This window comes from Diadema antillarum, unplaced genomic scaffold (genome assembly GCF_040938485.1).
Source record: "Diadema antillarum isolate AM-2024a unplaced genomic scaffold, OU_Dant_1.0 seq00000953_RagTag, whole genome shotgun sequence".
In the NCBI taxonomy this organism is placed as follows: Eukaryota; Metazoa; Echinodermata; class Echinoidea; order Diadematoida; family Diadematidae; genus Diadema; species Diadema antillarum.
The window spans coordinates 1,470,378-1,497,386 of record NW_027271801.1 but is presented as its reverse complement, the minus strand read 5'-3'; the positions used below and the strand labels follow the sequence as shown (position 1 = coordinate 1,497,386).

Below are 27,009 nucleotides of genomic sequence, written 5' to 3'. Positions count from 1 at the left end.
TCTCCTTTCTGTTCCTTTTATTCCCTTTATTCTTGGTGCACACTTCCTTCACGCACACCTTCACTCTTCCTAATCTGTGTTCACATAGTGCAATGTCCAGTTGAGTGTTTGTCCTGTGACGCGATGGGCTGCACCTCGTGTCGCCAGGGGAGACTCTTGATGGACGGTCAGTGCGTGATGGACTGTCGTCCGGGCTCGTACCGGGCCACAGACACCACCTGCAATGGTAAGTGGACCGGTTTTGTGGCAGAATGCAGGGGTCACTATGTTAATGATATCAAGCTTTGATTGTGTTTTCTTGTATAGTTAAGATAATCAGTGATTTGAAAAATGATCTTTTATGCCATGTTATGATAGGTCAGAGGACTTCACTGTGTAAAAAGACATATTTTCCTATGTTCCACCATACTCATTGCCAAAAGCATAGCGAAGTGTTAGTAGATAGTGTATCATGAAAATCTCAGTCCATACCTAATTCATCAATGTGTGTTCAACAGTGTTCAATCAAGAGTAATGAGCAGATAAGTCGGTTTGATTGAGATGAAAAAGGAAAATTCAATCCCCTTTATATGCATGATGGTCATGGCGAGGGAATATTACATGAATTCTGCATTCATCCTTCAAGCGTGTCACGAGAGCTGTGCCATGTGTTCAGGAGGCACGGAGTACCACTGCACCAGTTGCCATGGCGACGGACTGCTGCAGTGGGGCCGATGTGTTGCCGACTGTGGACCTGGGTTCTTCCAGCTGGATGGCACATGCCAAGGTATGCTGTGATGCAAAATAATCAGACTGTGGGATACTGCTCAAAGCTAGAAGTCTGCCGATCCTTGTGCCTCTACCTAATTGTAGAACATGAAACTTGTAACACAAAATGAATGCTAATATTTCCTTTTTTAGCTTTTTTATCAATAATGTTATGAGTTAGCATCTTGACAAAAGCATATTTTTTGTATGTAAGCAACAAGCTCACTGATGCTTTAGATGTGAGAACTGTATTAGAATTTACTTGAAAGATTGATATCGCTTCTAATTTTTCCTTCAGAGATTTCTGTCACTCTTCCGAGAACATTTGTGCAGTGGAGCACTGGGATTTATGAGAAATATTTGATATTATTGGAGGCTGTTTTAGCCTACTTCTTCCTGCTGTTCCAATTCCTTAAAGAATAACAAAATAAAAACTGATGTGCCAACAATCATGGAGCAAATTGACATAAAGTTGATATGTCTTGTGCCAACAGAACCCTTTATGTGTTTAACCCAAGTAAAGCATGTGTCATAGTGTCTGTTCACTATACATGTATGTCTCTGTTATGTATTTGTGCTTCTGTCTGAGTCTGTGTCTGTTCTGTTGTGTCATTATGTGTGCAGAGACTCCAACTCTCCCGTTTTCGACGGGAGATCTCCCGCCGAAAACCCATTTTTGCAAAATCTCCCGTTCTCCTGTTTGAGATTTAATCTCTCCCGCCCTGGCTCTTTGTCTCCCGTTGGAAAGGTTTTCTTACATTTTTCTATCGTATGTTGAAAAAATAAGCGTTAGATAGCACCAGAGAGCATCTAGAACCCTGGGAATTTCGCGCTTCGCACACATCAACTTTGAGTCTCCCGTTTGCTAGGGGTTTCAGGCGGGAGAATCTCCAGATCAGAAGGTGCTTGGGGTTGGAGTCTCTGTGTGTGTCTTTGATAGTGTGGCTTGTGTGTGTCTGAGATACTGTGTCTTATGTGTGTCTGTTATAGTGTGACTGTGTGTGTTTCTGCGATGTGTCTGTGATGTGCCCGTCTGCATGTCTGTGTGTGTGTGATGTTGTGTCTTGTGTATGTCTGCATGTGTGTCTGTGATTTGTAAAGTACAAATGTAGGTGTGTTTGTGATGTGTCTGAGAAATTGTGTGTCTTTGTGTGTCTTTGATGTTGTGTCTGTGTGTGTGTGTGTGTGTGTGTGTGTGTGTGTGTGTGTGTGTGTGTGTGTGTGTGTGTGTATCTGTCTGTCTGTCTGTCTGTCTGTCTGTCTGTCTGTCTGTCTGTCTGTGTCTGTGTATATTATTTCACATGTAGCTGTCTGCATGTATGCATTTGTCTGTGTTTGTCAGTTTTTGTCTGTGGTTGACTTTGTTTTTGTGCCACTTAGGAGTTTGTTTTGGGGAAAACCTGAGTATGATTAATCATGATACTGTGTTTTTAAGCGACCCACTCCCACAGAGCATGATTTGAGACAGTGAGTGGGCGGGGCAAGTTCATGCCTCAGCATTCAGCCTTGTGGCCTTTTTCGGCAGGATCCTTTGCTCGCTGGGAGGTGGAGAGATTTTTTTGTGTGTGTGCATGAGTTTATTAGATTAATTATACTCACACGCAGGGGAAAAATATTTCCATGTTTATCAGATTCAGACAATTTCTCCGCTGATTGAGCTGATAGGATGGCAAAAAAAAAGAAAAAGTACTTCCACATAGCATACAGTTTGTAACGGTGTTGCTTTTATACTTACTCTTATCACAAAATACACAACAAATAAGAGGGTTTCCTCAGGTAAGAATATACATCAGATATATGTAGAAAACAGAAACCAGCATGTGAATGGTCTTTGGCTTATTGTGACTGAAAAAAACAAAGCCAGTGAATAAGCAAAAAAAAAACTTTGGAGCAGAGCATTAGAATATATTGGATGTACATGTACGTGCATATGATGAGCGATTTACTGATGGTTGTGCAGGAGAAAGGTTGGTGTCAAATTTGAAATCATGATAGACATATTTCATTCTCACCTACAGTGGCCAAAGCAGGTATTCAGGAGAGAAATTACAGCAGGGATTGCCTTAAAAAGCTCTGAAATAGTTCTCTGGCAATCTTTAGATGGTCTCGGTAATCCATGGGTAGATTTATGAGGTAGATTTAGAAAAAAGTCCCAAAGTTGTTGTAAGATTTAAGGCCTGAACAATTGTTTGGATAAAGATTTCAGAGGTGTTGGCGTCTTACCACTTGATCTGCGTCCCCGCTACAACGAGCTCCAGTGAAGCAAAGTTAGGGGAACTTACAGGAATTTTCTTTGCAACCTAGGATTTTGTGATGTTGCCAAATATGATGTTCTTTTTTGTACATGGTTATACTGTGATCTCTAAAAAGCTTACCAGAGTATTCTGTATATTTCTTACATAGAAATGCTCTCAAAGCATGTAGGAGTAGGTTTTCAGAGGTATTCATAACTATTGTGATGTTATTCTTTTGCTTCGTTTGGCACAACAAATAAAATTGTTTCGCTTGAATATGCTACTTTACCCGTTGAGGATGAGTCCCGAGTATACTCGGGCAGGTGTCTATGGGAATTGCGTGTTGTAGCAAAATCAAACCGTCCTCAACGGGTTAATGTTGAAACACCATGCATTTGTTGCAGGTGTGTGTCAAGAGATACTGTACACCGTATGGGGCATATATTTACCCACGCCGATGAAAATCGGCAGGGGGTTATGTAAAGGGTTCCGTATGTTTGTTTGTTTGTTTGTTTGTTTGTTTGTTTGTTTGTTTGTTTTTTTGTTTGTTTGTTTGTTTGTTTGTTTGTTTGTTTGTTTGTTTGTGTACAAGATAACAAGAGAACGGGTAAACGGATTTGCACGAAATGTTCAGGGAATGTTTGGATAATGACAGGAAAGAATCGATTAGATTTTGGTGATAATCGGTTGACCCTTGCAAATTCTGTGTGACCTTGAAGTTTTGACCCCATGGTATAGTGACCATTCCGAAAATTTCCCGTTTCTCACTTTGCGATTTTCCGCTACCATACGAAAACATAAACTCCCCAACGATCCGACTTCGCTGCTCAAATGTTCGTAAGAATTCCGAAATTTACGTTTAGGCCTATTTGAGGGACTATGTCCTTCTAGATTTATGAAAGTTCGTTTTCCGTCATCACAAACTGGCCCGTATTTTGATGATTTTTCAAATTAACATTGATTGTTTTTTTCGTTGGAGGAGCATTTTGCTCGGTCGCAGTCACACTGCACGATATGCGTGCTCAATGTCAATGCGTGTGCAAGGCCGCTGAAAATGCATCGCGCTCTACACTGTTGGTGCAAAATTGCACCGGGGACGTTGCGGCGCTCGTTGGTGGCCGAATACTGGTGCAGTAGACATTTGCATTCAACCCTTAGAACCTTGCATTGAATAATTCCCGTAGACACTAATCATAGGGGTAATTGCCTAGGGGGTACGTAAATTTAGTTTTTCTTTTTTGCTTTTGTGGATACCATCAAAGATCGTACACTCATACGACCTTTGATATTTGATGATTTTTCAAATTAACATTGATTGTTTTTTTCGTTGGAGGAGCATTTTGCTCGGTCGCAGTCACACTGCACGATATGCGTGCTCAATGTCAATGCGTGTGCAAGGCCGCTGAAAATGCATCGCGCTCTACACTGTTGGTGCAAAATTGCACCGGGGACGTTGCGGCGCTCGTTGGTGGCCGAATACTGGTGCAGTAGACATTTGCATTCAACCCTTGCATTGAATAATTCCCGTAGACACTAATCATAGGGGTAATTGCCTAGGGGGTACGTAAATTTTGTTTTTCTTTTTTGCTTTTGTGGATACCATCAAAGATCGTACACTCATACGACCTTTGATATCATCACACTCTCGGCTTGCTATAATCAAAATATCCCGCAAGAAAACGGCGTATTTCTCGATTTTTAGCGCTTTTTTCCGCGACCCGTCGCGTAGACAATACTCTTAGAACTGGACTTAATTCGCGCGCGCGCTTGGAAAAGTTCCGATTCTGCACTTTTGACGGTGGAATTTGGGATTTTCGATGGATTTTTGGAGGAGACTTAAGGACTTTCCGGTACGTGAATGAGTGTTAATACCGTATGTGTAATGATGTGATTTGCGTGTGATGTGACTGTAGAACCAAAGATCGTACACTTCAGTGTACGATCTTTGGTAGAACTCACTGGCTGGTGATAAAGCACACTGGCAATTAAGTGGCCGAATTCTGGTAGATGACCGAATGCACATTATGTTTACCCCGACTTTGTACTTAGGCGTGGGTCTGCCGCCTTTGACGGCCCCTCTCTAGTTTGCAGTAGTTTTGTTTTTGCAAATTTGGCAAGTTTAACTGATTCATGCAATCAACAATGGGTCACAATACTGTCATCCATGACACAAATGCAATGTAGTACATCAGTTAGGTGGGAAATCACTTAACCCTTTTTGTGCTCTGACTGCTGATTGGCACAGAAAACCCCATAGCACTGTACAAGCTGTCCAAAGTCCCTGGCACAGAAATTCTTAAAGGGATCTTATAGTTTTAGTTGAGACCTAATTTCAGGTTTCTAAGATTTTTTGGTGAGATAATGAGAAACCTCTTATGAAATATGAAAAGAGCATGTAATTCCATGAGGAATTCAACGTTTATTTGATGAAAATTGGTTTTGAAATGGCTGAGATAACCAAAACAGAGTGATTCTAGAAAGTGTGGGACCCACACTTTTTTACGATCGCTTTGTTTTACTTTGTTTTTGGATGTTTCAGTAATTCCAAACCAGATTTTCATCAAATAAACTTTGAATTCCTCTTAAAATGGTATGCTCTGTACTATTTTATGAGTGTTTTCTTGGTATTTGGCTAAAAGTTAAAAGCCCAATTCTCCTCTCCACCAATACTGTACCATCCCTTTAATGTGCCACTAATTCTGTCACTGAGGTTTGTGATTGTGAATTCAACCACGTAACAAAAGTTGTCTTCCAAGTCTCCATTTGCAAAATTATATTATACTCGCGAAATATATCCTGTATGCCACACTGCAAATGAGGCTCAAGAAGTTTGAGCCATTCACAATGGACCTTCTCCTGAAGAGTTAGATCAGGGCTAGAATATCTCAGGTGTGCTTGTAACCTACAATGCACAGTGTATATCATGTTTGCACGAGCACAATAAATTTAGGAGTACATGAAAGTCTATGGCTAGCTATCATGCAGGAAGTTATTATTTACTACCCAGTTGGTCCAAATAAAACTCTGGAGCATTCTGTGACACCATTTAATATTCAAGAGCGTTTGAAGCTGTAGCAGTCTACCACCATGTAATTAAATGTCATAATGTCACCATTTTAGGCATGTATTGTGGGGATGCTGGAGGTTGGGGGGGGGGGGTTGACTGGGAAAAATGTACAATTTTGCAGAGGAAAAAGGTTGAAGGTTGAAGGAAATTTTGCTCGGCAGGAAGCGGTTTGTCATTAGAGCTGTAGAGTATATTGTATTTCCCTCAAATGATTCTAAGCGTTCAATGTTGATCACGAAAATGTAAGCTATTAATGTCAATGCACTAGTGATTTAATGCACCAATGTACTGACCAGACTATTCATGTTTGCTGATTTAAATGCTTTTCCCTTCAAATGCTATGGTCCTGCAATTGATTAGAGAACCAGATATTCATTAATGAACTCATGAAGATTGTATTGACCACTTGACATATCAAAGGGGTAAAGAATATGTGCATTCATAATTCAGTGCAGATGTTTATGAATGTGCATATTCTGACTGTTTCCTTTAAAGGATACTGCTGAGCAAAGACTTTGTAATTGGTGTAAGACAAATACAGCATGAACATAATTAAGTCATAGCTATTTTCATCTCAAAACTTCCAACTGAGTGCACCCAGTTGCAATGTTTACCCAGGAGCAATGAGAATTGAACTTACATGTATCATTAATACACATAAACAGGCGAAAGTCACATACAGAATTTATATATTCATTAAGTTCTGTAAATACCATAATTATGTATCAGTGTTCTTTTCACAGAAATCACGTCTGTGCTATAGATATTTCATTGGCATGTGTTTTTAAAAGCAAAAATAGATATATAAAAGTCTACCTCAGCCAAATGATCCTCTTTAATTCCTTCCCTCTCTGTGCTATTTTTGCAATTTCGCTTTTGTGGAAAATTACTGATGCATTTCCAACTCCTTCCCCCCCCCCCCCCGTTCTTTTTCCAGAATGCAACGCCACGTGTGCTACATGTACAGGGCCGAAGTGGACCGACTGCTTATCCTGCGCCAACTCGAGTCATGTGATCAGAGACAATGGCTGCGTGCCAGAGTGCGGACCCCGCTACTACCTCAGGGACAATCACTGCTACCGTGAGTAGCCCAACTGGTCATTGCTTTCCCCCTCATACCCCAATCCCCAGCCACCCTCAACCCTCCCACCTTTACCCCATTCATTACAGTCCTTTGTGATAGTCAATGATGTTATGTAATCTGTGTAATAGCAAGTCTTGATATGTGCACCAAATATTTATCATAGAATGGGTCGAGAATATTTTGCAATCTCATTGGTTGAGAGCTGTGTGTCAATTTTTACTCGTTGCTCATTGACTCACTGACAATAGCCATCGTAAGCATGTTATCGTGCACTTGTACATATAGCAAGAGTTCACGCACTAAGAAAGCATCCATGCACTCAGTAAGAGATTCCTAGTGGCTACCTAACCATGCATCTAGTACATTTGCTGTGCATCCAGTAATTACTGAATGCATGGTTTGCATCTACGGCAAACCAAAATGGAATACATCCAGTAATTTGCCATCAGGTTACATGATCAAAAAATTGGATTCCTGGCAAAAAAAAATTGTCTCCCATTCTATAAAACAGATGATGCAAATGTCTTTTCGTGCATGAGAAGAAATGATTGCATTATCACCTGCAATAATATGTGCTGTAATGGTGTCAGTGTTCTGCTTTTTCTAAAACTACAAATTCACATCAAACCATTCACCGCATTGGTCTTGACTTATTCAATAATAACTTTGTAAGTGTGATTCCTGTCTAAAAAGAAAATGAGAAGAGTGTCCCTTTTGTGGAATAATTCCAATCTCTCTTTTTCCACCTGCAGCTTGTGACCCCTCATGTCAGTCCTGCTTCCTGGACAGCCCCTGGTGTGTGACCTGCCCCAGGAATCACTTCCTGGAGGACGGCACCTGTGTGAGGGAGTGCAGTGCAGGCTTCTACCAGGCACCCAACGGCTTCTGTGAAGGTAGAGGGACATTGTTTGGATGCTGGCACGTCTGCCATGACAGAACGCAGCAAAATCTAAACCAATTATGCATAGTTCCATATCAATAGTTACCCATGATAATCTCTAAAGTTGCAAAAGGCTTACCTGACTCAGCAAGAACTATTGTATTTATGTGTTATGTGCACTCCAGTCGATGAAGACAAGAATTTAAATTGCATGTAACAAGTGAGACAGGAGTTGTTGGCAGGATGACATCTGTAAATTTTAATACATTGTGAAATTCATGTGTTTTACTATGACATCAGGTTCAGTGCTGGATTATGGTTAGTTGTCCATTCCGAAGGTCTTATAAGAGGGTTCTATTCCACATGCAGCGTGAAGAATGGTGAAGTTTCTTGAAATGAAATGATTTGTGAAGATTATGTGTTTCTCCTGCAGAGAAGAAACTTTCTTTCTGTTACATAAGTCTAAACTTAAAGCGTGACTTTGGTTCCACCAGCCGTTGTCTTTCCTCTTCTCCTCCTCCAGCCTGCTCAATAGCATGCCTGTCCTGCAGCGGTCCAGGGATTGACCAGTGCACCTCGTGTCCACGTAGCTTCGTCCTCATGGATGGCTACTGCCTGCAGAACTGCTCCCTGGGAACCTTCAATGAGCAAGGACAGTGCTTCGGTGAGATTCTCGCATCCATCTCTCCCCGGTCAAAAAAAAAAATGTTGCGTCAAGGATGCCCAGGAGCACAGTGGTCCAGTGGATAGGGCTTAGGGCTCTTGCACAGGACATCCTAACTCCCAATCTTTTCCACCATAAACATGTGTGCATTGTACACATTTGGGCAAGATATTTGATATCAACTTTGTCCTTCATGATCCAGATGGATAAAATAGGCACTTGCCATTGTCAGAGTTGTGACAATTTGCAGGACCCCTTGGGAAAATTTCCTGTGCCAAAGAGGCTATCGCAATTAGAATATTGATGTAATCATATGCCCGATATAAGGGCATTTAAGACGGTTCATGCTTTGCATCCTTTTGAAACTATTTAGACAGGGGCAGCAAAGTGCAGGTAAACATTATCAAGTTTTTGGGGTAAAGGTTGCAAATCACACATTGACAGTTGGATGTACTATTTCTATCATCACACCCTTACTTTTTAGGTGATAAAAGACATGAAGGAGTTGCACATTTCACTCATTAAAGAGCCTGTAGGATTTGTTATCTAAAACCATAATGGTCTGTTGATGGAGCTCTGTCTGGGTAGAGGTGACAGAGTCTCGCCCACAGAAGGAGACATTCTACCCCCCTCCCTCCCCCCACCAGCCAGCCCAGAGATACCGGTAGTATGAACCCCAAGGCCACCACCGCCTCCTCCTCCTCACAGACTCCCAGACATTCACTTCCTCTGTGGTCTCCCCCAGCTAGGAATTTCCTGCCACCAATGCCGAGAGGGAAAAACATTGTGACAAGATTGTTTTCCAAATATTCTGACAGTATTTTTGTTGAAACAATATTCCCTACCCCCCCCCCCCCCCCACCCAATTTGTGCTATACCAGGAACATGAAGAGTCAACCCAGGGTCATTGTCTGTGAAAGAAAAAATTGAAATGTGGTTGACTTCGTCTGCTGAGAATCCAGATGGAAAAGCATGTAAAATGAACCCCACTGTCTTGAAAATCTATTATTTTGGTCACTCTAGTTCAGCATCAGTCTGGTGGAAAGGAAGTGCGTTTTCTTCTTTGAAAATTATACAGTAATGTGCTTCAACAAGATTTCAGTTCTTTAGATAACATAAAGACTTCCTGTTGTTTGGGTGTGAGCACAGAGTTAAGATATTGTTGGATGATGTTCTAAACATAATGTCTAGATTGGACTATCATTCAGGTGCCATAATGACAAAGCCATAAATCTGAATCAAAAAGAAGTGTGATGCTGTAACCTTCGAAGGAACAGTTGAACACTTGCAGAATTGCCTGAACTGCCAAATGCTGTATTATACATTTGGTAAATCAATGCATGGATTGGACATTCATAATATGCAGATGGATATTTGCTTGATTGTAATTTTCCCTTGTTTCTGTCCCTCCCAAATATGTAGCCTGCCACTCCTCCTGTCACCAGTGTGAGGGTCTGGGTCCATCAGACTGTACGTCCTGTAGGTTTGCCGCTGAGCTGGTACAGACCAGACCACCATTCAGGGGGGAGCTCCGTGGCTCTTGCTCCGGCAGCTGTTTGGAGGGATACTTTGCTAGTGCCCATGGAGTCTGCCTACGTGAGTTACAATCAGCTAAATCATACTGATGAAATATGGTTGTGGTTTCATTTTTTTGCAGTTCTATCAGCCTAAATGTGTGATAAAAAAAAGAAATCCATACATATGATTTATGATTCACATGATAAAATTGAGAGTGAAGCAGAAAGTAAGATGTTTAGTTCATATGCCAGGATGTGTGAAATCAAAGTGAATCAACCAATTCGTACCTACAGATTATACTTGGCAGATCATTTTAGTTGGTCAATTATTGTATTTCAGATATGCCAAACAGTCAATGTATATTAAAATGACTGCTGCTTTGAAAGATTGCTGTATCAGTAATTTACTGTCTTGTAGAAGTAATTGCTGGGACGAAAATAAGAACTACAAATCATTTGTAAGTTTGCTTATGTCCCCTGCTTGAAATTTTCCCTCCCAGCATGCAATCCGTCGTGCCTGACCTGTTCGGACTCGAGCCTGGATGCCTGCCTGTCATGTCGCTCCCCACTCTTCCTGAACCATGGCTACTGTGTGCGGACATGCGACAATCACCAAGTAGCCATACAGGGCATGTGTGTTGGTGAGTACTGCTCTGGATAGATTGTATCTTGTGATGAAACTGCACAATGTGATGTGTAGGGCAGATATCTTATGGATGGTTAAATTCATGATTGACAACCAAAACCAGTATTTAATATTCTCTTTCCTCAAAAACAAAACTATATACTATGGGGTGTAGACTTCCAGCCGCAAACAAATAATAGGACTTTTTAAAGCTTGTACAAATTCTTTCCAATAGATACATCTTTGGACAAGACATTTTACTGACAATCCCTCTTGACTTGGGTGTACAATGAGGTACTTGGCAATGTTAAAGTGATTTTAGTGGCAGAACCGTTTGGAAGAGTAGTGCTAGCAGTGAGAAAACTAGCCAAGGTGATTAGGACCATATCATCCTTGTCATTTTCAGAGATGGAAGAATAGAGGTGAGATACTATGGGGAGAAGGATTGAGGTAACGCGTGTTTCCTCAGGTATGAAAGTGATGTAGAAATGTTTGGACAGATAGGTTGATGCTCTTGGCACATAAAATGAGGTATGGGTGAAATGCAAAGAGAAAAAGAGATAAAAGTAGATGGAATGAAAATTATATAGGAGGAAAAGAGAGAGGAAGTTATGGAGCAGACAATTTGATGTTGAAAACAATCAGTCAAGGCCAAAGGGGGGCCCACAGTGGGACTGGATGAGTGGAAAACAACAACAAGAGTGCAAACAATGTGTGAACTAGGAAGCATAAGGCATCACACATGTCATTTTTTGAGCTGATATATTCCATGCTGTCAGACATTAGTCAGCACGTCGAGGCACCCACAGTTTGTGTCATGATTGCCAAGTCTGGTAATCCGGCGTAGCCCGGGAAAAGTGTTATGAGAAAGTTCGAAAGTCAAGAATTATGGAGAGGATAATACAGGGTGAGACAGAAATGTTGAAACAAAGAAATGATCGTATGTTTATCAAGCTGTTTTATTTCACATAATTTTTTAAGGTCTAAATGTATTATTGGCACATTTTCCTGTCACCCAGCATCTTTGAGTGAAAGTTTCTTGTTCCTCAGTGAACATTGTGCTTGAGAGTGGTGATGCAAAGCAAAATTTCTGCCAATAAATGGGGTAAGGATGGGCAGTGCTGTACTTCTACTGTAAAATATCTTGAATACTAATTATATCATGTACTAGGAGTAGCAGGCTGTATTCCAGAAGATGATTATGATTATTTTTGTGCTCGCACTGTGTATCCTCCGTACTTAGAATGTCACCCTAGCTGTGCGACGTGCAGCGGACCAGAGGCCAATCAGTGCACCGGCTGCTACAGTCCAGACTCTCTCCAGGGGGGCACGTGCAGCCCGGGATGTGGCTCCACCCAATACCCTGGATCTCTGGGGCTGTGCCAAGGTGGGTGCCCATAGCTGAAGCAGCCTCATTACCAACAATGCTAGCTATACTGTGCTCACTCATTAATCGGGAGCCGCTTTAGCGGGAACCCTGCTTAAATGCAACAACACTTGATGTAACAAATTTTTTTCAAGGGTTATTTCCACCGCTTAATTAGAAACCATAATCTGTTTTATCGCGACAAAGTCTAGCTGAAACACTTTCATTGTCCGTCTCATTGTCAGTTGTTCACGTCTAAAAATGATAAGTAAATCCTTGGAAATTTTTGCACAGATTTCATTTCCTTACCGGAAGCTTTTAGATCAGTGTGATTTTATGTATGGGTGTGTCTTTCTTCATCTTTCTCCATGGTGCCAAAAACAGAGTGTGACTCAGCGTGTGGAACCTGTTTCGCCAACCCCGGGGGCCAGGGGAGCAAGTGCACCCAGTGTGCTGGTGGTGGGGATGGCAGTTACCCCCTGGGGGATACCTGTGTGTCGGAGTGTGGGACGGGCTTCTACCTGGATCAGACCAACATGTGTCAAGGTATGTGAGCGATACAGCTCTAATTTGAGTGTGCATCTGGGTGTCTCTGTATATTATGAATGATGTGTTGGTCCCTTTATGAATCCAGTGCTGCTTAACTGAGCTGCACTTCTGCCATTTATATCACATGACTGAGTTTCTATATAGACTTCAGAAATTATTTGTACAAATACTCATTGAACATGACAGTCTATGGCTTTAGTTGTATTCAAAAGTTTTGATTTATTCAGAAATGTGTTATAACATGCAACATTTTCGCTCGATGATTGTTGAGCAAACTCAAAATTTGCTGCAACTCCTTATGTAGCAGAGTCTTAGCTTGAAACATTTACCTGAGGTTCTCACGGCTACTCCAATACACCCCCATTACATCAGATGGTTCACATTCTATGGCTTATGATTTTCCCTTTACATTGCATGAACAGTTGGTTAGAACAACATTTAATAGCACCTAAAGCTATAGTTTCACAATAATCAGTACTTTAACTATTCAACCAGTCTTTCAAAATTTTGTCTTGCTTTCTTACCAGCAGCGTCAAGAGCAAGCACGAAATATCTTGTCTGGGATAGGATAGATTATGATTAAGTTATGTGCACAGTAACCATAATGTCTGGTTTTTTATCTTCCTTCCGCCCCTGTAGAGTGCCACGCCTCCTGTAGGACCTGCACCTCCTCTGGAGTTTTTGACTGCACCTCCTGCCACGGCGGACACACCCTCGCTCACACTGGCATGTGCTCCACGGAGTGCCACGCTGGCTACTTCAACGATGGTGGCATCTGCAAACGTAGGCAAACACAATCTTTCTTCTTCAAAGTCTGTCTCTGCCCAGCAAAAATCTTGTGTAGTATTTCAAAAAGGCACTCGACATTCCATTTAGATTTGATTTAAAGAAAGAAAGAAAGAAGGAAATTATTCCTTGTCTCTCTCTCTGTTGTTTATTTTCATACGTAAAAATCTTCATGGGTTTAATATGTTACACTGCAACACATCAACTTTTTAATTCCATAAAACTGATAACTATCTTGGGAGAGTTATGGATGATGTTCATGATTGGCAAAATAGATTCTACCAAGTGGAAGTAAAGCCCAAGTACTTTGGATTTTGTCATGAAAAAAACCCTCACCAACAACATATTGTGATAGAAAGTGAAGTTAAAGCAGAGAGAGGGAGATGCCTGTGTGTGTGTCTGTATGTATGTTATTCTAACCTTTTGTAGCATCCATTTAGCCAGATATTTAGATACATTTCATTTTTCTTCAGTTATCATGTCGGAAACCAAGTGTAGATTTAGTTTGACCCATAAATTGTTTGCCATGCCATTGTCTTTCTACTTCCATCAGTTTTCCTCAGAGTTGACTTTATAGTTAGATTTAGGTGTATTATCATTAGTTTCTTTCTTTAATCTTTTACCAGCTTGCCAGGAGAACTGCATTGAATGCGAGAGTACCATCCAGTGCCTGGTCTGCAGAGACCCCAGCGCCGTACTACAGTTTGGCGAGTGTTCTTCCCTCTGTGCAGAGCAGTACTACCTGGATCCAGCCACCAGGCTGTGTAGGGGTGAGGCTAACATCTGTTGCTAGGCAACCACCTTAATAAGAAAGCTTGTATCACAATTATGTCCCTCAAGTCCTCGTTTATGACAGCTTGTTGTGTGTTGTGCATCATGCATGAGCTGTCATTTTTGGATGGGATGGATGGATGTGGGGGAACACTGAGAAATTTTGCAGATTTTAATAATTGTTTAATATTAGAGCTGATACCTTAAAGAGTCATACACATTGTGATACTGGCCTGTGATGTGTACATTGTATGTCATAGTGGCAGAAAAATAAATCTTTCTTTTCTTAGGATTACCCTCCTTGTAGGAGGTTTGCCTTTTGTTGATCTTATTTCTTTTTACCTCTGAAAAATATACTGATAAATTTTTATGTACACTTGACAGGAGTCATTGCAAGTCAGCAAAATACCCTGAGGAAAGTCTGTTTTCAGAAATTAAACATTGCATACTACAGGTCATTTCACTAGCACAAATGTGATGTGATGTTACTGTCAAAATGCAATTCACGTAAGTTTTTATGTTTGTTTTTTGTTTGACAAATCAATCTTGACCCCTGTTTTAGAGTGCGACTGGAGCTGTAATTCTTGCAATGGCCCAGGACCCAATGACTGTACCCAGTGTATGGATGGCCTGAGGCTGAAGGAAGGTTCCTGTGTGACCCAGTGTGGTGAAGGCTACTATGAGGCTAGAGGAGAGTGCAGAGGTGAACATAAGAAAAAAACAGTGTTGACTTGTCTCACCATTGTTCAAAAACAAGCACACAAAAACCTTGGCACACTTGCAAGTTTTAAGACACCATTTGTGACCCGCTACAACAAAAAGGTCCTAAAGTCGCGCACGGTCGAAGCCGTGAAAATCGAGTTTGAAGTCAGAGTTTTAAAATTGGTCAAAACTTACAATTTTCTGATTTTGATATATTATTGGAGTTTAACATGTCTTCTATCATCTGTCGAAATTTTGAAGCAAAATGATCAAAGGAAAGACCAAAAAATAGCGTTTTTCTGAGCCATGTTTTTTGGCGTTTCAACGAAGCAGAAACTGGTTCAAAAATTTGGATTGAGCGCCACAGATAGGTTCCGCCCCTAACAACGACCAGAGTGATCTCATTGGTCAGTTTGCTGCTTTCTGCTAACCGAAGCGTGAAGCTCGCACGCTGCTAACCGAAGCGTGAAGCTCGCACACTGCCCAGTCGACTGGTGCGTGCGGGCGGGGTGCACTATGCTCAGCCGCTTCTCACATCCTGGTCACTGATTGGTTGGTGAGGAGACCGCCGACGCTGATGTGCTTGAATAAACTCTTCGGGGGTTGCTAGGGCTTACCTTCTATTGTCCAGAGGTGAAAACTGACTTGCGTGTCCGTTGATCGCGATTGCGTCGAAAGGAAGACTTTTAGGGCGCTTTTCTCGAAACAGTGATTTTCCAGACGTCTCGACATGCTCTCTTTTAACATCGATATCTCCGCAGCCGATTATTTTTATAAAATGTGTTATATATCAATCTAAAGCAGAAAGATTAGGAGATTATATCGTGCAATTTTCAAATAATCGACCTCGCCCGACTTTAGGATCATTTTGTTGTAGCGGGTCACATTTCTTAACCCTAAAAGGGCCGGGGGGGGGGGGGGGGGGGGGGGGGCGGAATCCGCCCCCCTCGACGTTTCGCGCTATAATTCTGTAACGCGAGAAGGCCTCGTCGCGAGGCTTCTTGACTTTCTTCGTTCAAGTCTCGCGCAACTTTTGAGACCAAATTTGCAACGTCCGCGCATACTTTTGCGAAGCCACGCCCATTTTTGTAACGGAATGTCGCCCCAAAACGGGCACAATTTTGTGATTTTGTGTACATTTCCTATGGAAAACGGTGCTCTGTCATGAAAGTCATAAAAACCTAATTATTTTTACAATTAATCACTTTCATTGATTAATTTTGTGCTAATTGTGGTAGAAAAGTGGTCAGTGACAATTTCCAATGAAAAAACAAAAAAAAAACAAAAGTTGAAAAACAAAGAAATACATAAGAAATTCTGAAAACAATAAAATACATAAGAATTGGAATGAGTTTTGGAAGTTTTTGTGAATATGCTAAAACAGATTTACAGATCAAAATTAGACTCTCAATGCTTTTAATTAGGCTAAAATATGATCTTGAGCTTAATTTGCATAATTAATTAATTAGAATTAGAAATTGATTGTTTCAAAAAATTTATGACACAATCTTGTACATTTTGACGTGGGTCTCACGCGTGCAAAATTTCATCGCGATTGCACCACCGATGGCCGATATCTCGGGGGGGGGGGGGGGGGGGGGGCGGAATCCATCCCCCCCCCCCCAGTCTGAGCATAGCCAAAAAGCCCGGCCCCTTTAGGGTTAACCCGTTGAGGACGAGTCCTGAGTATACTCGGGCAGGTGTCCATGGGAAATGCGTGTTGTAGCAAAATCAGTCCGTCCTCAACAGGTTAGTTAAAAGGAAAAAAAATGATTATTTTGGCAACCTCACAATAGATGGTCAGTTTGTATTAAAGTAGTGGAGGTGTATTACATTATTGGTGGATTGTGTACCTTAGAACACTTAAAGGGTTCGTATAGTTTTGGTTGAGACCTAACTTCAGGTTTTTAACATTTTGGGGGGAGATAATGAGAAACCTCTTATGAAATTATGAAAGAGCATGCAATTCCAAGAGGAATTCAATATTTATTTGATGAAAATTGCTATGAAATGGCTGAGATACCCAAAACACAGCAAAACTAATAAAATGTGGGACCCACACTTTATTATGATTGTTTTACTTTGTTTTTGGATGTCCCAGCCATTCCAAAACCAATTTTCATCAAATAAATTTTGAATTCCTCGTAGAATGGCTTGCTCTGTACCATTCCTTAAGTGGTTTCTTAGTATCTTGCAAAAAGTTAAAAGCCAAATCCTCAGCTCCACCAATACTGTACCATCCCTTTAAGCATGCCTGGTCTCAAGATTTACAATGTGCAAGTGTATTCCTGTATATTTTGGGCTAAATAGATTATTGACTGACGTACATCCGTTCATTTGCTTGTTTGTCTATTTCATGGATGCTTTCATAATCTCACAAGGTTTGTCTTTGAATCCAGCTTTGCTGAAATTTGATTAAGGCAGATTTACAGATAGTTTTGTGTTTTCAGTTGTCATAGATACATGTACCTAGCAGATATTTGCTAGTATGCAACAAACATTGGACAGTTTCCCACTGTAGCAAGAGTTGGTGTCATAGCAACAACTTATGAAATGGAGCTTTGTAGAGAAATAGGATAAGCATGAGCAGACACTGGATTTGAAATTTTGATATGTGTTGCTCGTTTGAGCAAACCATGTGCAGTAAAACGTCAAACCCTTTCACTGCCAGGGACTATGACCAGTGTGTACAATGCTATGGGGTTTTCTGTGTCAGTCAGCACTCACAGTACACAAAGGATTAAGGATTGAATAAGGAGTATCTCATGTACTCTCATGCCATTCTCTTTCTGTTCTCTGTGCACACAGAATGTGGGGATGAGTGCATGACGTGTCGCAGTGTCGGTGTCTGTACCACGTGCCATCCGCCACGCCTACTCCTGGATACACAGTGCGTCATGCAGTGTGCTGTGGGATACTACAGTGACTACGCCACTCATACTTGTATAGGTATGTTCCCCCCCCCCCCTTTCTCTCTGTCACATACACACACAAACGCAAACATGCATAAATACATCCTAAATCTATGTCTCTTTTTGTTTGTTTGTTTTTCTCTCTCTTTTTTTCCATTTCCAAATTTTGTTCATTTATTTCTGTTTCTCCTTTACGTTGTCCCATAATTTCCGCCCCTCTTTTTCCTCTCAATTGAAGAAGATTTGGAATATATTCAGAAAGCACTTGTTGGCTTCTTCTACAAGGCAAAAAGTGAATGACACTTCTTTCCTCACCTGACTGTGTTTCATGTAATCCTGGTAAGATCTCAATCTTACCAAATGTCAGGCCCAGGTCTTTGACCCCCACAACTTTAATGTCACCAGTCTTTTGCCATGGTGCAGCTGTCAAAGATGTCTGAGAGAGAGAGAGGCCCCACCATGTGGAGACCCCCTAAGACCCCCCCCCTCTCACGCCTCTCACAAGCACAATTTACCCCTTCAGAGATATGCTGAACATGCCACATTAATCACCACACCTGCTAAAAAGTCACAGAACTGTGTGATAATGGAATCGCAAGATTACGAGAGCTCTCATCATTAGATCAAGTAGAGTGTAGTATGCACTGCGAGTGATATTCTTCAGAGGAAAATTCTCATAGGTGATCTTTGTCTTTTTCTCTTGTTTTCTTTTGTTTCTCTTTTTTGTTATGCAAGTAAGTTACATGTAATTGTCATGGAGGGGGACTTAATGAATAGCAGTGATATTACAAGTAGATGTTCCAGGCATTGGTAATGAGAACTTTACAAACTTAATCAAAATAATTATGTTGCCAATGTATATTCTGGCTTAGTCGTAATTGGACACTTTGGATGATTTCAATCTAACTTTGAATAACTATCTGCAAACACATTAGTGGCTTTTTTCTTTTCTTTTTTGGTTTGATTATTGGACCTTTCCTTTTTTTCCCCCTCTGAATCATGTACAGAGTGTTCCGATGGTTGTGTGGAATGTGCCACTCCAATCCAGTGTGTGGCATGCCGACAGGGCACGTACCTCCTCAGTGGCAGGTGCGTGTTGGACTGTGGGGATGGCTACTATGCCAATCCTCTCAACAATGTGTGTGAAGGTGAGTCAACAGTGGGACACTCGTCATCAATGCACCGTAATACATCATTGAAGCCAATTGCTGCCTTGCGCAAAATCTTGTATTCATCATTGTCATAGTAAATGCCAGTTTGGAAAGATGAAATTGAGCAATGATTAGATCAAGTGTGATATTGTATTTGAAAAAGAAAAAGAAAAAACAATTGCTGGCTATTTGATTTTTTTTTTAATTGTCAAGTGATGACAGGTACAGATACAACAAGAATCTTAAAGCACTGACAGTTAAGCAATGTGTAGCAATTTTTCTCTGGTTGAATGTTTACTTCATGACCGTCGTACTGCAGAACCAATGAAGATGTGGTCGTAATCTGTATCAAATTAAGAATAGGTCAAGAGACCATTCCAGGCTATCACACCACCTTCACATCATGATCAGAGTGATGATTAGATGCTTGGTTGATTTAGGAAGGTCTGTTTTGTAGCTCAAGTTGAATATATTGATCTCATAGTGCATTTTTCCTGTTCACTCTGCACTGACAGGCAACATCTACCCACCAACAATGTATGTCAATGGCTCCATCACCACTGGTATTGGAGGGATCCAAGTTCTTGACACCAGCTTCTTCACAGCCTTTGATCCTGACACCAACAGCCGAGATCTCTTCTTCGTCCTCGTCAGCCCGCCGACGAACGGTGCCCTCATCAAGAACGAGCGCGGCCGCGACATCGTCATGTCTGCTCTTGACACATTTGCGTACCCGGACCTCCTGGACGGGAGTATCAGGTATGTGCACAATGCCAAGAGCGACATGCACGGTTTCGTCACCATGAGGGTCAGTGACCGCGTCTACACGTCTGAGCCTGAGGACGTCAGCATTGTCATCATCTCGCCCCACGCCCCGTTTGTGACCCGCAACGAGCCCCTGGTGGTCATCGAGGGCGAGATCGCCCAGATCTCAACGGGCCAGAACCTGCAGATCCACGATGAGGACAACCCCGACATGGTGGTCGTGTCCGTGATCGACGGCCCCAAACATGGGAAGCTCATCAGGCTTCCCGACCGATCGCGACTTCGGAATTTCAATCTGGAAGACCTGAGACTGGGCTCCATTCACTATGTCCATGACGGCAGCGAGACTCAGTACGACGCACTCATCCTCCAGGTCTCCGACGGCCACAACGTGCTCAACCTCCTCTTCAACATCCACATCATTCCCAAGGTGACCAATATGCTCTCGGTATAATATTCAGACTTTCAAGCTTTAATTTGACCTCTTCGCTCTCTGCAAACTGAATTCAGAGTACTATAAAAGCTGTTATTTTCGCTTACAGATATTTTTGCAACTGAGAGGGTCCCAGACATTTTCGTGGGATGTGGTTTACGGGATCCGACACCAAGGCTATCGTAGATGTATGAATGCCTGTCCATTTGCAATAATTTCAATAATTTTTCTGAAACCTTTTAATGTTGTTTCCTTTCAAGACTAATCAAATTGCCCTTGCCAAATGACTTTATGAAGTGTTAAGTATATACTCGGTAGAATGCATCATTGGCGATATACTACTGGCACATTGCAGCAAATTCTCACTCGTGACATCATACTGTATATGTAGTTCTATTAGATTATAAAGATAAACCTTAAAGTTTCTTGCTCAGCATTTTTACTGTTCTCTTTTTCTTCGATCAATTTTCTCTCACCCCAACGTAGGATGACCGAGGACCAATTCTGGTGAACAACGTCCAGGGTTCAGTGCGGGAAGGCGGTCTCCTGCAGATCTCCAACGACCACCTCCGGGCGCAGGACGTCGACTCGGAGGACGGCGATCTGATCTTCACCCTCACTCCTCCGCAGAACAACCCACGGCATGGTGAGCCACCAAACACTCTCTACCCCTCCGCCCATCTTCACCCAAAGAAGCCTCTGTTTGAGCTTAGAGGATGGTCCATTTCGGTCTCCCCTACAGTACCTGCTGCTCTTACATATTGGCTGGAGATTGTTGTCCAGGAAATTCAAAGCTCATTGGCACTTCATTCCAGACATAATTTACAATGTGCTGGAAGTGGAATGCTGACACATCACAGAGTTTGGTTTTTGGTAGCAAAAACAAAAACAAAGACAAAACAAAACAAGAAAAACCCTCACAAACAATCATTCAATGTGCGTGCTGCACATCTATGGAATTCATTACCAACTAATTCAGGCATCTTTCTTCAAAAGGCTTCTCGAATGATATTTAGAAAGGGATTTTTTTTTTTAAATATCCTTTTTAAATGATATGATATATCTTTGACTCTGCCTTTGTATCCCTCTGTGCCTATGAATAGTGAGTGGTGTACAGTATTATTAAATTATAGTCTTGCTGCTGCTATAGATTGGTATCATTATTGTCAGTATTATTATCATTATAATCATCATTATTACTATGAGGAAGAAAAAGGCAGCCTGTTTTGTTCTGATGGTGCTAACCTATTGATGACTGTACAGTCAGATAAGAACATCTGAAAGCACTCATACACATTCCAACCTTGACATGCTTGATGAGATCTACAACCCTTGTACCATTATCATTGCTTATATGGTTTGGTTTTTTGTTTTTTTTTCTTTGACAGGTGAGGTCGTCATGGTGCTACCAATCACTGGGGATGGGGTGCTTGAGGGGTGGAGGGACATTGGTCAGGGGCTGATGGAGAAACGTCTCATGACCTTCCGACAGAGGGACATCGACCAGGGATACATCTACTACCGCAACTCTGGGGCAGAGTCCTTCGCCGACTATTTTATGTTTGAGGTGCGAGAAGTTGCCAATGCCATACAAGTGGATTTAAATGATAGAAACTTTTCATTGTGGTCACTTCCTGTTGATCCAGTGCAACAATTCCCTATCACATCCAGTCATTTTTAATTTCACAGAGTTTATTGTTGCATCTACATAGTCCTCATTGTAAGATGATCTTCAAGCACGATAGTCACCTGACCAGTGACAAAAATGAGAGAATGCATTCCACCAGTAATTAATTTTATGGATAGTGATTTAAAATGGAAAAAAAAAGAAAAAAAAAACATTGTGAAGCAAAAGTGCTGTAATAGCCAGGTACTGCAAGGCAGAATTCACAAGAGCAAAATTAGATATTTTAGTCAGTAGAGGAGAAGCAAGGTCAAATTTTAGTGAAAAAACTGTGTCCTGGCCTCCCAAAGAAAAAAAATAAGTAGAATATTCTTCAAACTTTGTCCAGAGTAATTTGATCATAGGAAATGACCACTTTCGTCATCATTATTGATGTCAGGTATCCGACGTCGCCAGCCCTCCTAACACCCTGGGCGGCCAAGCGTTCAACATCGAGGTGATGCCCAGCAACGACCAGCCTCCCCACCTCGTCCCTCAAGTCAGGCCACCGCTTGGAATCATGGTAGGTGACACGCCATTTTAGCCACTGGCATTACAACTGGTGACCTCACTTTTGGATAGTGATAGCCAACTGACTTGGAACACATCTCATAGTCACACATTCATTCAGATTATTGATGGGTCATTGTGTCCTGTAGGCACAGCTTGTTGGGGACCATCCATAATTTCATCCTCAAACATCTTATCATATACTTTCCAAAACTTGAGGAATGCTGTTTGTAAATGAATACAGATAGTTATAATTTTTGAGGCATACCAGTTGCCATAGCGACAATTTCTAGTTCCTCAAAGGTGTTGGTATAAGCATTTAGTGTAGTATCATTTTTCCTCTTCTCAGAATAACTGTGATATTCTGACAACATACCCCAAAACCGAGAAGAGAGGTATAGCGATGTTACCGTGATGTTTGGTTTTTCAATTTTGTCATCTTTAGGCGGAAGAAGAGAGTGTCATCCCGATCCTGAGAGGGAACTTGGCCTTCACTGACCCTGACAGCAATGACCGCAACATCGTCTACAACTTGACCATGCCCCTCAACCCCCTTGAAGGAATCATTGAGAACATGGAAGCCCCCTTTGCCTCCATCACCCACTTCACCCAGGCCGACATTAATGCCGGCAAGATCCTCTACCGCTCACCCTCGCTGGATGCAGGCATCGGGGCCAGGAATTTCACCTTCCACTTTACGGGTGAGTTTTGAGAGAGGTTTCTGCTCTGACCTTTGCAATATTTTGTTCTTGAGATGTCTTGAAGTGTCGGAGGGTAGTGCGTACAGTCATCTGAATCTTAGCGTGTGCAGGATTTGTCGAAAGCGAGAAAATGATTTGCAAAAGAAAGGCAACATTTACCAAAAGGTACTGTGTTGAATGGATGATTATAATTTTTGTCCCCTAATTTTCATTCTCTCGGTTCACATACAAGAATGTCAGTATTTTAACAGTGTTATGAATCATATCTACAAATGTATGGTACATAGGGCTATTCTTGACAAATGTCTGTGGCTGATCAGCAGTTGTCAAGGAGTAGGTTGTATCTTTTTTTTTTTGGGGGGGGGGGTGTTCTACAATCCAACACTCAAGTATCATACCACAAATATGTTTTTTTTTCTCAATTGTCTGCAGTCACTGATGGTTTTGATGCTGTTGCAAACACCGTAGGCCCATTTCCCTTCACGATTAGAGTAATGGAGCGAAACACCGCACCACCGGTCTTCGGCGAGCCCAACCCAGTTCTGCAGGTTCAGCGCGGCGGCATAGTCTCCGTACGTCCCTACCTGGCCGATGTTCGGGACGTGGACACTGCCCTCTCCCAGCTGGTGTACCGGGTGACTGTGCCTCCCAACTATGGGGCTCTCTTCAAAGGTGGCTTCAGTCCCGATATCTGGGACATGAGTAAGTATCCGTGATGACTATGGCACAATTTTATCGCGCCAAGGAAAACAGTCATTTATCTGGAATATATATATATATTTTTTGTAATTGCATCATACTGAAAATGGAGACATTGGTTATGAAGAGTGGAAAAACGAGAGAGGAAAGTGATTCATTTATGGTTGTTTTGAGGTTATGTATTTAGTATTGTTTGTACATCTCTAGTGTGCAAAAATCATCATCATTAGAATCTTACGAGTAGGGAGCTCATGCTCGTATGATAAAGGGCATCCAATGTCTGTCTAACTTTGAATGTTGTTGTTCTACATCTATGATCTAAAAAGCAGGGACAACTTTGTTGTACATTTTACTTGTTGAATTAATGTTAGCCAGAACTTGCCCATTTCTGCCCATTTCACACTTGAAAATACACCATTCCTGTCTCTCAATCCCCAAGGTACCCCATTCACCTACACCCAGCTGGAGCAGGAAGCTTTCCACTACCTCCACGATGCCACGCCCTCTTCGGAGGACTCCTTCGAGATCACGGTGGACGACGGGTCCCACGTCACGGTCCTCCGGGCCATCGTGCTGGTGGCCTTCTCGGACACATCCAGCCCCGTGGTCAGCCAGCAGGCCTCGCTGGCCCTCTACCTCCCGGAGAGCAGCGAGGCCACGGTCACCCACGAGAGCCTTGCCTTCGAGGACGAGGACTCGCCGGCGGACGCGATCACCATCGAGCTGCGGACTGAGCCTCAGAACGGCCGCCTGCAGCGCCGTCTAACAGGGGACGTGTACGAGGACCTGCATATGGGTTCCAGTTTCACCCAGAGCGACGTCAATGCCTACAACATCAGGTCTGTGTATGACTCTTTCCTCATACCTAGTCCCCTCTGTCCCCTATCCCCAACAGATAAAGGGTTCAACTTGTTTGTTTTGACGACATAATCACAGTGACATTTTCTTATTACTAGTAATATTACAAAGATAGAACAACTATGGAAGAACGCATAATGAACTGAGACACGGTTTTAATGTTGACCATATACACATACATGTATGCAGATAAAAGGAGAATTTAGATTGTTCTTGAAAAAAATGACAGTTACATTGTAGGCAGGCAAAATGTGTAGACAGTTATCGATGTCTGATAGAAGACAGAAGTTTATATAGGATGTTAAGGATGCATAGAGGGAGCAGAATGAGTGTCTCTGGTAAAAGTGACCAGTCATTAATAATTAAGAAAAGATACAGTAAGAGTAAATGAAGTTTTCATCTCAGATAACAACATTAGATGAATACAGGAGATCTGCAGCCATCCCAGATCATAAACAGCAGCTTTCAATTCATGCTTTTAACAACAAATTGTTGATTGGTCGAGTGAAGGGTTTAAGAGGTAATTGACAGGGGATTGTATTGGTTTACAGGTACATCTCGGAGGGGGAGATAGGTAGCCAGCCTGTTAGTGAGGTGCTGATGCTCAATGTCAGCGACGCCAGCGGCAACAGTCTGCTGGGGCAGACCTTCACAGTGACCGTTACACCGGTCAACAACCAGGCTCCTGTGGTCACTCTGCCCCAAACCATGCAGGTTGGTTGAAATCATCTTGAGCGTCCACCTCTTTTTCATCATTATGATCTCATCATATCCATGTCATTTTTTTCTACCATTTTATAGTCAATGAGGACAAATATTGAGATTAATTCTTTGGATTGTTGTTTGACAGGACTATTGCTAAAAGTTACATGAGACTCATTGAAATCACTCTATGAATCAGTGTTAAAATCAGTGAAGATGTTTTTTGATGTGATAGTGCTGTATGCAGTATTGTGTGTTTGTGTGTGTGTATGTGTGTGTTTGTAGCTAGGCATGCAGTCAAAATAACCTGTAATGTCTCTATGATCAGATTGTTTGTTCGGTTTGTTTGGTTCGTTTTTGTCAGTTGTCCGTGCTTAATTCCTTTTACAATTTTTTTTTCCCAAGGTGACTGAGGGAGGTCGGGAGGGGGTCACCAACCTCCATCTGAGCACCACTGACCTGGACACTAGGGTCAGCCAACTGTCCATCATCATGGATACCGCTCCCAGCTTTGGCTACCTTGAGAACATCCGAGCAGGTGTGTTTAAAGTTTAGTGTGGGTGTGGAATGTCTGTGGCCCCTCTGTCCTGTCCTTTTTAGGAGGAGGAAGAGGAGGAGGCGGAGGAGGAGGAGGAGGAGAAGAATGTCATGTGGTTGGGTCAGTTGACAGCGTTATTACGAATGTCATGAAGTGTTTAGATGTTCCACTGGGTCATCGACAAGATTTAGATATAGTATTGTGTTGAGAATCTGATCCTTAAATGTTTGCTTGCAAGAAACAAAATTTGAGATAGTCTGGTCTTCGTGTTATTTTCGTATTTTATCGGGTTCTCTTGTGTTTTCATTCAGTGAAAAAAGAAATAATTGACTACTCTGGTATTCACAGATACCATGTGTAGACACCCCCTTTCTAAGTTTATATGCTAACTATGCTGACACAGATTAATGCCTGGGTTTAGAAAAAAGAAGTTTGGCAGCACAGAGAAAAAAAGGGTGAAAACATTGGAATAATACCATATCATCACATTGTTTTCCCTTATATTAAAAACAAAATGAATTATTTGGAAATTTAGGCATTTCATGAGTTTGGTAAGAGGAATTATATGTTCCTCGATGTGTCTGCTTGTGTGACAGCAAAACATTGTTGAGTTAAAGTGAGCACAATGACACCGCAAACTAACGGCTCATTGTTTGCTCCTCGCAACCCTACCCCTACAGGTGTTGGATCCGAGCAGTCCAACGCTGGCATCCCAATATCTGCCTTCCGCGTCCAGGACATTCTGGACGGCGTCGTCTATTACGTCAACAACAGGCACCAAAACATCGAGCCGGTGCATGACGGATTCCTCTTCCATGTCACTGATGGAGAAAACCGATCGCCGCAGTTTAGGTTCAACATCTCCATCCAGGTCAGCAAATATAAATTTTGGATTTTTTTTTTTTTTTTTTTTTTTTTGGGGGGGGGGGGGGGGGGGGGGTCACTAGAGACAGAGCTTGTTAAGAGTCAAAATTCATAAGATACCTGTGTGTTCTACTGGTAGGATCATTGTTTGAGTGTTATTCATACTACGGGGAAACTTTTAAATGTTGATGTATTTTGTAGTGCTCTCTTCCCCTTTGCTG

At 42.0% G+C, this 27,009-nt stretch overlaps 1 protein-coding gene across 1 annotated transcript in view; it reads left to right on the top strand.

Annotated features, from left to right (window-relative positions):
- Positions 1-27,009, top strand: part of LOC139741786 (extracellular matrix organizing protein FRAS1-like) — a 106,062-nt gene that overhangs the window by 40,611 nt on the left and 38,442 nt on the right. The window contains exons 13-36 of the mRNA XM_071652374.1: positions 89-226; positions 626-766; positions 6,986-7,129; positions 7,885-8,025; positions 8,536-8,676; positions 10,099-10,272; positions 10,694-10,834; positions 12,062-12,205; positions 12,569-12,730; positions 13,373-13,516; positions 14,146-14,289; positions 14,853-14,993; positions 17,801-17,941; positions 18,912-19,052; positions 19,571-20,250; positions 20,740-20,899; positions 21,642-21,820; positions 22,317-22,439; positions 22,872-23,127; positions 23,560-23,829; positions 24,266-24,665; positions 25,236-25,398; positions 25,792-25,924; positions 26,605-26,795. Of these exons, the coding sequence (XP_071508475.1) occupies positions 89-226; positions 626-766; positions 6,986-7,129; positions 7,885-8,025; positions 8,536-8,676; positions 10,099-10,272; positions 10,694-10,834; positions 12,062-12,205; positions 12,569-12,730; positions 13,373-13,516; positions 14,146-14,289; positions 14,853-14,993; positions 17,801-17,941; positions 18,912-19,052; positions 19,571-20,250; positions 20,740-20,899; positions 21,642-21,820; positions 22,317-22,439; positions 22,872-23,127; positions 23,560-23,829; positions 24,266-24,665; positions 25,236-25,398; positions 25,792-25,924; positions 26,605-26,795 (4,592 nt within the window). The remainder of the gene's footprint in view (positions 1-88; positions 227-625; positions 767-6,985; positions 7,130-7,884; positions 8,026-8,535; positions 8,677-10,098; positions 10,273-10,693; positions 10,835-12,061; positions 12,206-12,568; positions 12,731-13,372; positions 13,517-14,145; positions 14,290-14,852; positions 14,994-17,800; positions 17,942-18,911; positions 19,053-19,570; positions 20,251-20,739; positions 20,900-21,641; positions 21,821-22,316; positions 22,440-22,871; positions 23,128-23,559; positions 23,830-24,265; positions 24,666-25,235; positions 25,399-25,791; positions 25,925-26,604; positions 26,796-27,009) is intronic.